Here is a 12,692-nt window from a genome sequence, read left to right as displayed (position 1 = left end):
AGGTGTTAGATATGCAAATGCATAAAAATTGTGTGATGTTTATGCAAATTTCCCTTTTTTATATTTTTTAATCATGTTATGATCTAGTTTGGTATCTAATTTATCAGCGGTGCCGTTCACTTCATGGCTTCAAATAATGATTCTGGAGTCAGAGATTATGACATGGAGAAGTTCCAGCTCTCCAGGCAATTTTCTTTCCCATGGCCTGTTAATGTAAGCTAATTTCGACATTTTGACGGTTTCTTTTTTGTTTTCTGTAATGCTTTAAATTTTCATCTGCTTAGAAATAATTTGAAATAATATTGTAATTTCATTATGAAGTTCAGATGCAGATGTGACTATTGCTCACGTGTATATATATATATTACATATGACTTATATGGGAGAGAACATTATCGGAATATTTTGATGCAAATTATATATTTGTTCACATTTGTTCAAAATAAGAAAACACTTGCTTTAAATGAAGAGGCTGCATGTGTAATATCACATTATGTTATTTTGATATGTCACCAGCATCTTTAAATAATATATTTAAAATGATAATTATGCTCATTTTTTACTGATATTAGATAGACGAATCATATTATTTGACAGATAACAGTTAAGTCTCAATAAAATTGAGGATAGTGTCTTAAGAGGCTCTTTGATTCACACATATCGCAATATTATGCCATATTATTTGAAAATTTCAGTCATTAATTTGCTTTCATTTTCAAATAACTTTCATACAAGTGATAAGGAAGATGTACATGCATGGTGGTCAATTCTTATGTATTTATATAACACCTAAACTTGCATTTCACTTTTTAAAAGTTAAAATGTTGGTATTTTTAATGTATTATTGAAAAGATGTGGGTGTTATAAATGTAAAATAGTAAAGTTTAGTTATTAGATATGTAAATAAATAAGAATTGGGTTGTATGTATGTAAATGCCGCAAAAGATAGATGTGTCTTAAACCAGTGACATTCAGTGTCAGCTGAATTTGGACATCTTCTAAAACCTCATGATGTACTTTTAAAATAACATACAATATTTGAAATTCAACATTTACAGCTTAATACCACTAACATATAAATAACATTTAAATGAGAATTTGTCAAATGTTTTCATGGATTGGGATGCTATTCCTTCCACTTATTCTCTTGCAGCACTCATCTCTCAGTCCTGATGGAAAACTACTTGTGGTTGTGGGAGACAACCCGGATGGAATCATAGCCGACTCGCACTCCGGAAAGGTAATTAATGTCAATAATTAAAATGCTTCGAGTTAGTTGACAAAAAGAATGACACAGACAGTGGTGGTTGTCACCCCTAAATTTTTATCAAACTCTTTAATATCATATTATACATTGAAAATTTTATCTTTTAAACATAAATACTAATATTAATTATATTTTAAATTTAATAATAATATTTATTATTGTTTAAAAAAAAAATTAAAGTAGATGAAAGTCTTAAACTTGAGAAAAAATTACATACGTAGCGCACAATTCTTATCTATTTACATATCTCACACCTAAACTTTTATATTTGCATACATAGCACTTTGGTGTTTTAAACATTTGCATGAAAAAGAGCATTTTACTTTTAAAAGTGGTATTAGTATTATTTTTTATTTGATATTTAATATTTGAATGCTTTGTGTATAAATATATGAAAGTTCAGGTGTGATATGTTAAATAAATAAGAATTGTGTGCTATGTCATCACCCCTCTCCTTAAGTTCTGGTTCGGCCACTGAATACAGTATACTAACATTTCCTCCCTCCCAGACCATCCATGACTTGCAAGGCCACTTGGACTACTCCTTCGCATCCGCGTGGAATCCCGACGGCCGGATCTTCGCAACCGGCAATCAGGACAAGACCTGCAGAGTATGGGATGTTAGAAACATGTCAAAATCCATCGCCATATTGAGAGCGAATCTCGGAGCAATAAGATCGATTCGATTCACATCTGACGGCCAGTTCATGGCAATGGCTGAACCAGCAGATTTCGTTCACATATTCGACGTAAGAAGCGGCGGCGGCTATGAGAAGCAGCAGGAGCTGGATTTCTTTGGGGAGATATCTGGTATGTCTTTTAGTCCTGATACTGAAGCTCTCTTTGTTGGCGTTTGGGACCGCACTTATGGCAGTCTCTTGCAGTACAAGCGCTGTAGGAATCTATCTTACTTAGACTCCATGATTTGAGAACGGTTGGAGAACCTATATATGATTTTTTTCATTGATTAGGAGGTATGGGGGAAATTCTTAGTTTCAGGATTACATTTCAATAAAATTTGTAATTTGCATTACAGGAGGAAGAAATGAAAGTGTTGTGGTGAGAGAGAGAGAGAGAGAGAGAGGTGGGGAGATTTTCAGTGTTAAACCCTTTAGTTTTTCTATTAGTGTTCAATCATTCAAAACTATTATGTTATGTTGTTTAATGGAAGATTTACAGATATACCACTTAATTCCTATGTATTTAGATATCTAATACATGAACTTCACTTTGTGCATATATGGTACTTATCTTATGCATAAAAAAGGTGCGTTTTACTTTTTAATAGTTAAAATAATGTTGTTTTTTAGAGGATGTGAAATATTTGGGCGTTATAAATGTAAACAGTAAAGTTTAGGTGTTGGCGCGTGAATCAGAATTTCTTAAGGTATGTTTGAGGCAGTTGTAGCTTAATAATAAGTTGTTGCGTAGTAGCTGTCACAGAAAGCTGTTGCGCAGGAGCTATTGTGGATAAGTTGACTGTTTGTTTATTTTTTGCAGTTTGAAAACAATTGTGTTGCAGCTGTTTCTGGACAAATGATCATTCTGCTTTTGTATAGTAATGTTGTTGGCAACATAACTATCACACCAGTACATCTTATACTTTAAAAACAAATATTCAGTGCTAAACATCACAAATAAAGATAAACACCTCACTAAAGAGTTAGTAGCATGACTATCAAAATTTATAAAATAACAATTAATTATATTATAATATTATTTTTAAAATGCAGACGGTTTATGTCACGAGCTAAGTTGTTCTCTAGAGATATGCCCGATCACTCTCGGCAGTAGAATTTTTCAACTCATCTGCCCACCAAAAATAGTCACAGTTTTTGTGATTCTTCTTGGGCACTTGTAAAACTCTGCCTGACGTGAAGCGTGCAGGGAACATTGAAGGTCATAGTAGCAGTGCAATCCTCTGGAAGTACCAGAAAGCCTCGAACTCATCTTTCCTTAAGGCTTAGAAAAACATACCCTTTGACATAACACAACTAAAAATTAATAATATAAGTAATTAATTAAAGTTTTATGCAGTTGTTAGGTTTGAAGACTTAAAAAAAACACACCCTTAGATATAACACAAGTAAAAATTGATAACATAAGTAATTAATTATAGTTTTATGCAGCTGTGAGATCTCAGAGAACTCAGTATATAAACCAACAAATTTGTCACCACAAGAAGACAACATATTTTATAGAAAAAAGATTTTTGATTGTTTTTAACCCACGTAATATCAAACTCGTGTGTACATATGTATATCATCAAAAAATGTCGTCCGGAAGAACCTCAAGAATCGTAGCACCGAAAAAAAGAGAGGAACTTGGTTGTCGTCATTATGATTTCACACATGACATCAACCAATAGTGACATACAGACAATCCAGAAAAACTCATAAGGTCAAACGTCTCATTATAGACTTTCAAAATTCACCAAAAGGAAAAAAAATGCAAAAGGAAAAAAAAATACATATAACTTGCACAAAAATCAATACAAGTAAATATCAATTGTATAAGGAGCAGAAATATGCATAAACTGTATAAAATTTTGATATAATAAACAGTGAATGTCTTCAACAACCATTACAATTAACATAAATTAAATCTAACATTCTCTTCAATCACCCTCCAACTATCTCATTCATAATTTGTTTCATCAACTCTGTCATCTCATTTGCACTTTCCTCATCTTCACCTCAACCTCCACCACATCCATGCACCAACCTCCCTTCATCACCACCTCCTCATCCTTCAACACAAACAGATCCACCCCCACATCCACCCAATCAACACCATAAATCAACATCAACCAAATGTACAGTGACTTGAGCAAAAGGAAAATCATAATCCACCATTGCACGTGCATTCAAAACCAGCACGTATTACACCATAATTCAAGAACATAAAGGAGAGCATAAGCATTTGTCAAATCGAAAACCTAAAAAATCTAAGCCACTACACGTGGGACCCCAAAAATCCTAAATCGAACTTCAGCTGAGAAACAATGAAGCATAAGCATTTGTCAATTCGAATATCCAAAAAATCCAAGTCATTGCACATAGAATCCCCAAAAATTCCAAAATCCAATTTCAACCGAAAAGCAATGTAGTATAAAATATTAGCAAAAAAAACCACAAAATTCTTAAGCACGGAGAACCACACCAACACCAACATGAATCGCTGCACAAAGAAACCCACAGTGGGCACAAAGGCACAAAACCAAAAGTCACATAGTTAAGATAAAGAAACCACCACACAAATATTACCCAACATGAAGAACCATCGTAAAGAGGAAACCACGAAAGTATCAGATACATACACATTTCCAAAATCAAAGACAATGACGTAGTTAAGGTAAATATTACCCAACACAAAGAGGAATCACTCACAAAGCACTGCATGAAGAAGCAACACCTCACACAGATCAAAAATCCAAACAAAGCCGCATAGGAGATAGAGGAGAGGGAGAAGAGAACTCACCGAGGGAGGCACAACACCAACTGCGAGAATCATGAGAGAAAGAGAGGGTAGAGGAGAGGGCCGCTGGGGCAAGACATGACAGAAAGGATCGCAGAAGAGGAGGGGCAGTTAGGGCAAGACACACGAGAGAATTGAAAAGAGTCACATATTCTAGCCACGCGGCAATAAAACCGCTGACCCAAATGGGGCCTTAGTTTAATGATATATATGCTCGAGCCAATAAATTTTAGGGACAGGCATGGAACTACTCCAGAGTTCTGCTTTGCAAGAATTCTATGATTTATATATCAGGAATTGATGGTATAATCGTAATTTTTATTTCTTACTTTCCAGTCTCAGACCCATAAACATTAAGTAAAATTCACATTATAACTAATTCTTTTGGGGGGTCATTTATATGTTCACCATCCAATTCTCACGTATTTGCATATCTAACCCCTAAACTTTTTGTTTATATTTATACCCTTCAAATCTTTCATATCACAAAAATATATCTTTATTTTAACTTTAAAAACATAAAATGCATCTGAATAAATTGAAGTTTAGACTTCAGATATGCAAATAGATATAAACTGAGTGGTTTGCCTGTAAATCTTCCCATTCTTGTCCGTCCTTAACATACATTTTTAGACTGAGATACAAAAGAAATAACATAATTAAGCTCTAATTAAAAAAAAAACCACTTAGCCAACTTCTAACCTTATTTTCTTCTTGCAAAATAGCATTATTCAAGCATCATTCAATTTTACATTTTCGGACATCCAATGGCTTTTTTTTTGTCGATTTAGTAAAAGAGAGAAGTTATTGCATCCAGAGTCCAGACGTTGGTTACATCCGGACAACAAACGTGATACAGTGATCACGTGAGATATTTTTCTTCTCGGGGATCAGTGCTTCGCGTCCGTTGTCCCGACGCAGTTTTGTGTACAGACCCCAGACGCAATAACTTTTTCTTCGACACAAGGCACCCTTAACTATTGAGAGCCTTTAAATATTTCTTTGTCAAGTGCATTTAGCTCAAAAGAGATGAGAGCTATCAGTTGACTTGATGCAGTACTATTTAGTTCTGGGAAATTTACTTGCATATCATACAATGCTGGTGTACATACAAATGTTACCGCAAATTTGATATTTACATTTAAAACACCTTGGTGTTACAAGCATATGCATTAAAATATATATTTCACTTAAAAAAATAATTGTTGCATGCCGGAAATTTCACGATGATAGAGATATATTAACATCTTAGCATTTTACAAAAATCTAGAACGCAGATAAAAGAATAATTGATAGAAAGAGCACAAACGTTTTTAAGTAGACCAGTTGAAATGATTCCACTATTTATGTATATGTTACCCGCTCTTGAATAATAGAAATTAATATTATAATAGCGGGAGAAATAGACTTAATTTTTACTAGATGTGTGACAGAAAATGTTGGGGAAGAGACATCGATCTAGTTACGACAAAGCAAGATTAATGTTAAGGTGTTTATGGTGGAGATTTAGATTTGTTGTCACCAATGTATGTGGCTTTTAGACAATAGTGATCTAGCAACAATAGCAGTGATAGCCAGACAATACTAATCTTACCATGAAGATCCGACAACGGAGGTCTAACTATGGTAATGGCATCAATCGAGCACTGGCGGTCTGATGGCAACTGCAATAGCAAACAAGCAAGATTTGCCCGCAATACTCGCCTTACAAACTTTCTTCTGCCCTCCTCAAAACAAAACTTGATTCAAGTACTTGGGCTAATGATCTAACCATTGAAGGCACGCACACAAGCTCTATATTCATCACTCTTCAAATGATTTATTAGCAGTTTGGGGCAACTGCAGCTTATTGAATAATCTGCTAATAAGCTAATTAAAAATAATCTGTCGATAAGCTAGTGTGATGTCTACTACAAATTCTTCTTTTTTTAGAAAAGTCATACCGCAACGCTGCCACCGTACCTAGACAGGTGCGGTGTGAAGACGCTGGTTTCAACGGTTTAAAAATGCATAAGCTGCCAAAACATAATTTATCCAAACAGGCTATGTGTTTTCAAAACGCCACCGCACCAAATAAGTTGCCCCAAAATGACCCTTGAGTTCTTCATAACAATCGACTCTAGCGACTAATAGGTTAAGTTGCTCCATCTCTAAGGTATAGCCAACTAAAAAAATTGAAAAAGTATTTACAATATCACAAATTAATGAAGGTTATGTAACAAAATACAAATTGTCACCCACTGGTAGATGACAGAACACTAAGTCCTGCAAACTCCATTTATTTCTACAATGTTTATATCAATAAGACAAATTATATGTTCCATTCTTCATCGAAACTGTCAGTTAAGGGAACTGCAACAGTTGTCGTTAAAACCATAGCTGATGACATCTAGCTGAAACCTGGTTCTACTGATCCTGCAATTCAAATATATAAGCTTGTTTCAATGGGCAGCATATAGAACATATGAAGACGATTGTCAGGATCTATTTGGGGTGGCTGCAATTTTTCGAAAATGTGATTGTAAAGTTGTGACGAAAAAAATAATTTTTTAGAAAGCTACGGTGAAAATTATATATATATATATCAAAAAAATCAGAGAGCAGCTTTCTTACAGTCACCGCATTTTAACGGATCAGGTTAAAAAAATAGCTTTACGCCACAAAAATTTCTAGAAATTAGCAAGAAAGCAGTTCCCCAAACAAAGTTACAGTGAGAGTATGAAACACAAGCAAAAAACTATCACAAACAGACCATTTAGTTAGCGATTTAAACTCTATCAGAATGAGTTCTAAAAATGAGCACACGATGAAATAATTTCTTAAACATAAACGTACGACATGCGTCATGGAATACTTAAAAAAGAAAAAAAATATGATTGAACATTTCGTTATTTTGTCGTAGAATGCATAAGAAATATCTTCATAACTTTATATTTTTTCTTGTAAAACTACCATAAATGTTGGGGGAATTTCTATTTGAGCTTCAATGAAAATTGTTCTGCCGATTATAGATACAAACATATTAATGTTACACTTTTTCTGGGGGGCATTTACATACATACAAACAATTCTTGTGTAGTTAGATATCTAACACTTTTAATCCTTCAAAAATACTAATATTACTAACTTTTTAAAACTGAGATATACATTTTCATTCATAGATTTAGGACACCAAAGTGTAATAAAAGGGGCATTTACATACATAGCACCCAGATCTTAGGTGTTTACATATCTAATGCCTAAACGTTAATTTTTACATTTATACCACGCAAATCTTTCATATCACATAAAAAACACCACCATTTTAACTTTAAAAAAGTGAAAGACACCTTTTCATGCATAGGGAAGGAGGCATGTTCGTAAAAATTGAATTTTTGGCCTTAGAAGTGTAAATACAGAAGAATTGAGTGATAAGCATGTAATTCTTCTTAAAAGTAAATATGAAAGTTTAGGTGTTCGATATGTAAATATAAAATAACTGCATGGTATGTATGTAAATCCCCCTTTTGTTTTTGATTTCACAGCAAATATCTTCATTATTCTTGCATTTCCTACATATCAAAATCAAAGTAATTTCATTTCATTTAAATAAAACAATTCAATTTTTTAAGCTTATCCTGCCTTAAATCAGATTCCGAAATCCTATCCCATTCCAAGAACCTAAATCAAGAAAATTAAAACACCAATTTCATGAAAACTCACCTTTGCTTCATACAGTGACTGATTGATTGGGTTCAGTAAACCACACCATGAAATTCTTCATCTTTATAAATTCTGAACTGTTGCAAAAGATCTGGTAAAAATTAAATCCAATAAATTTCCTTTTCAACCTTTCACTTTACAGGACGAACCCCAACAGTTCTAACACGAAATCTGTACTGAGGCCGCTGCTCTTCTGCATCATCTTCTTCCTCTCCACTTGAATCTTCTTCCACCTTATCCCATCTTGAGTAATCTAAACCAGAATGACCTTTAGGTTTTGGGATGGCTTCCCAACCTTGTGGATTTGAGTGAGTTGGCGTCTCGGGCTTTCGAGTCTCCATAACAGTGGGATGAGGAGATATAAGTGCAGCCTTATTCGTCTTTTTTACGTTATTTAAAGCAGTTGATTCGATATTCTCATCTTCGTCATGATACGATGACTCATCCTCAGATTCAGGTATTGGAGCTAGAGACTAATTCAATGGCATAAAGAAACCGTAAAAGCCAGTAGAAAAAGTGTGTCATTCAATAAATAAAATAAATCAAATCACCAATAGAAAGAAAATAATACAAAAAATTGTTTTCAAGAGAAGTTAGTTCAATAATAATAATAATCTGAGAGGGAATGCATATCAGCTTTAAGAAGCATTTGTGTGATGATATGGAACAAATTTATGAAAATGATCACAAAACTCGATAAATTTATATAATAGTAAGCAATTTCTATGTATTTATGTATCTAACACCTAAACTTTACTTTTTACATTTGCACCAACAAAATCTTTCATATCATATAAAAAATACGACCATTTTACCTTCTAAAAAGTAAAATGTATCTTTTTATGCATAGGCAAGGTGACAAGTATGAGATATGTAAATACATAGGAATTGAGTGGCATGTATGTAATCCTTCCAAATCTCAAATGCACACAAAAATAGTGTTATCATGTGTGTGACCATAACACAAGCAAAGAACATCTCAACTTCTAACATTACCAGCTAAAATTGCAATTAAGGAATTTTCTAGTGCTACAATGAGGTAAAAAAGCATACCAACTGTGTTCTAAGTCGATCTTGTAGGTTTCGATACACATCTGATGCGGGATTTAGTTCCATAAGTCGGTTGACATCAAAGAGGGCCGATTGGTAATCCTTCAAAGTGACTAGTGTCTGTGCTCGCAACATCAAAGCTCCCGTGTGTTGTTGATCCAAATCGAGAACTGACGTGCACTCTTGAGCTGCCTATAGCAACACTCACGAAGAATCGAATTCAAAGAGCAATTAAAAATCCATCAAATCATAAGTTCAAATAGAAATATATTATCCATGATATTTAACACATTAATAAAATGCATGTTAAGGCAATTGGAAATAAAAAAAATAAAAGGTGTAACACAGTGCATGAAACTCACACTAATGCACTGTTCGAGGAGTTTTAGAATACAGTCTTAGTCTTGCATTTGCAGAGAGAGAGAGGAGCTTTCATGAATCAAATTGTGAAGCTGAGATAACAATGAAGTAATTTAATTACGTATTTTGATGCCAACATCTCAATGTTACGGCAAAGTACATGATGCGAGAATAGATATGACGAGATGGAATTTTTTTTTTAAGAATTGCTTCCTCTCTTTATCTATAAAAGCATGTACACATATAGTTTGTGGACACCAACATCACTAAACTAAAAGCTGTGGAAGGCCTAAATCTACCAAAACTATGCAATTCCTTCCAAATACAACACTACTTTGCAATTCATTCATCTCAATTACTCCTCTCATAAAGAAGATTTTCTCCAAGTAAAATGATGGGATATAATAGCCATATTTCAAAGGGGAACTATTTCAAGCAACTAATCTTCATGATATTATTTCTTACAATCAACCGTCGAAGCTCAAGCTCTTCACCATCAATGCATTTGTGAAATCATTGCCTATAAAGTGATATTTTAAAATCAATGATCCAAGACATTGCAGTGATAGTTGTCATGGCCAACCAATTGGCTCAATCCAGGTCCAAGCGAGGTGGTTAGATTAGCCTTAGAGGGTGCAATCTCCACTATTAGTTGATCATAATAGAAACAAATAATGCAGAAAGTGATGTTAAATACGATGGTAGGTTTTTCTCACAAAAGAAAGAGCTCAAAAGAAATTCCTCATCCTTAGTTACCCTACTCATCAACAAAAACAATTTCATATGTGATGCATAAGATGATAGCAAGCACACCACCGAGGACTAAACTATGCTTGCCAATCAACCACAATCATTCTACCATTGTGATGGTAGCTCAAATGCGCTGCAAAAAGTGACTTTGACATCATCCTAGGTGAGCTAAAGATCAAAAGACATTGAAAAACTCAATTTTTACTTCCAACACAAGAAGTAAAAAAATAAATAAAAAAACACTTCTTTTCATGTTGTCTAATATGCAGTGGTAAAATTCATTACATCTACAACCGCCTAGTGAAAGGACCTATGTTAGCGCCATTAGCATCACTTTTTTTTTTTTAATCACATAATAGGTATCTTGTACTAAAGTTCCACCAATTCCTCTGGGGTGAAACAACGTTACACTAATATTCTACATAAATTATGGAAGTCTTTAACACATTTTTCTCCCTTCTATTATGCAGGTTTTGAAAAGTTCTAAGACACAACAGAGAATGTTCTCAAATTCCATCAATTCCTCCAAGAATCTCAAGCACCCAACACATCTAATAAATATTAGGGATAGTTACATACACAACCTTCAAAACATTGTTATTTACAAAACTAGCCCTCAGCTGATTTTTTGAACAAACAAACTGATACATTTACATGTACCCCGATCAAACCATTGAGAATTTGATAAAAAAAAGAAAAATATGAGTTTGGGTTTCATCATGAACTTTGATATTTGTGTGAGAATTTAAAAAATCGAATGAAAGAGGGTACTTGATTTGTAAATTGCAATTCTTCAATTGCTATGTATAACTGCAAAATGTTATTGCAGTAGTTAGCTTCCTGCCATTGAAGCTAAAGAATGTAAAACAGAAATTTTCCTTACCTTTCTTTTAAAAAAAATCAACATTTAAGCCAAAAAATGGTTCAAAACGAACCGCTTTTCCCATTAACAGCTCAAGATAACCTACAAAACCAGGAAAAAAAAAATAAAAAAGGTACTGTGAAAACTTTCTTGAAGTCATGGAGTTTAAGATAGCAAGCAGCCCGGTTGCTATGCAGCGCGATCTTCTGAGATTTGTTCTTCGCCATCCCTAGCGCCTCCGTATAAAGCTCAAGAGCATCTCGATGCTTTAATTCCCGGTACATCCGATGAGCTCTCTCGATCTTATTCAATGCCGTCTCCATCTCCATACAGAGATCGAGAAATTAGCGCAGTTAAAGGGTGGGGATAGATCCCCTTCTCCTTTCTCTGCACTGAGAAAGCCAATTACAGGTAGAGATCGAGAAATCAGTGTAGTTGAAGGAGGATGAGACGAATCTAACTCCACGGAGAGGCTTCGTATTCAATTTGAATAATCTACGCCGGTGAAGGGTGGCCGCCGGTGAGTAGAGGTGGACGACGGCGAGGTGAAGCGGCGCAGTAGCCAGTGAGCGGAAATCTTTCAAGCTTAATTTGATTTGATGAAAAAGTCCCTCACTTTTTCCTTTTAACACTCATATCTTATGTATTTACATTCCTAGACTTTAATTCTTACATAAATTCCACAGTTTCTATGCATTAGAATTTACTTGGCTTTTTAAAAATTAAAATGGTCGTATATTTGATGTGACGTGAAAGAATTGGGTGGTACAAATGTAAAAAATTAAGTTTGGGTGTTAGATAAGTAAATACATAAGAATTGTGTGCCGTTTATGTAAATGCTCCTTTCTTTAAATGTCCAAATTGGATTTCTTTATTGGGGCGAATTCAAACTAAGATCTGGCTGTTCATCCAATTCAAATTAAAATAAAGATCATAGAATATACAACCCAATTGCGATGCATTTACATATCTAGCAGACTAGCACCCTAAATTTTAATTTTTAGATACATGTCACCTTATTTATGCTAAATATATATTTCACTATTTTAGAAGTTAAAATAATGATATTCGTATGAGACATGAAAATTTTGGGTGTAGTGGACATAAAAAATGAAAACTAAGGTGTTAGACATGTAAATATATAAATATTGGGTGGTAGGTATGCAAATGCTATTATACGAGCCTCCAGTCACCCATAATATGTCTTAATAATTCGAGTACCGC

The 12,692-nt window shown here is 34.0% G+C and overlaps 2 protein-coding genes across 2 annotated transcripts in view; one reads left to right on the top strand and one right to left on the bottom strand.

Annotated features, from left to right (window-relative positions):
- The window catches only part of LOC110024361 (uncharacterized WD repeat-containing protein C2A9.03-like), a 20,517-nt gene extending 18,048 nt beyond the window's left edge, over positions 1 to 2,469 (top strand). The window contains exons 7-9 of the mRNA XM_020724281.1: positions 103 to 213; positions 1,154 to 1,240; positions 1,777 to 2,469. Coding sequence (XP_020579940.1) covers positions 103 to 213; positions 1,154 to 1,240; positions 1,777 to 2,196 — 618 coding nt within the window. The 3' untranslated portion in view covers positions 2,197 to 2,469. The remainder of the gene's footprint in view (positions 1 to 102; positions 214 to 1,153; positions 1,241 to 1,776) is intronic.
- Positions 2,470 to 6,918: 4,449 nt separating this feature from the next.
- Positions 6,919 to 12,019, bottom strand: LOC110024381 (protein unc-45 homolog B). Its single transcript, XM_020724307.1, has 4 exons — positions 11,615 to 12,019; positions 9,500 to 9,688; positions 8,447 to 8,919; positions 6,919 to 7,159 (listed from the first exon to the last, which is right to left on the bottom strand). The coding sequence occupies exons 1-3, from the start codon at positions 11,795 to 11,797 to the stop codon at positions 8,578 to 8,580; spliced, it is 714 nt and encodes a 237-aa protein (XP_020579966.1). The 5' UTR covers positions 11,798 to 12,019; the 3' UTR covers positions 6,919 to 7,159; positions 8,447 to 8,577.
- Positions 12,020 to 12,692: the final 673 nt, after the last annotated feature.

This window comes from Phalaenopsis equestris, unplaced genomic scaffold, assembly GCF_001263595.1.
Source record: "Phalaenopsis equestris unplaced genomic scaffold, ASM126359v1 Scaffold000255, whole genome shotgun sequence".
NCBI classification, from domain to species: Eukaryota; Viridiplantae; Streptophyta; class Magnoliopsida; order Asparagales; family Orchidaceae; genus Phalaenopsis; species Phalaenopsis equestris.
The sequence above is the reverse complement of the archived record's forward strand: the minus strand, read 5'-3'. Positions and strand labels throughout refer to the sequence as shown.

Excerpts from the sequence above, each read along its gene's own strand:
- LOC110024381 (XM_020724307.1), bottom strand. The coding sequence starts at position 11,797 with ATGGAGATGGAGACGGCATTGAATAAGATCGAGAGAGCTCATCGGATG. Across the intron at positions 9,689-11,614 it reads AACTCCATGACTTCAAGAAA|GCAGCTCAAGAGTGCACGTC; the intron begins GTTTTCACAGTA and ends GTGTTGCTATAG. Across the intron at positions 8,920-9,499 it reads ATCGACTTAGAACACAGTTG|TCTCTAGCTCCAATACCTGA; the intron begins GTATGCTTTTTT and ends CCATTGAATTAG.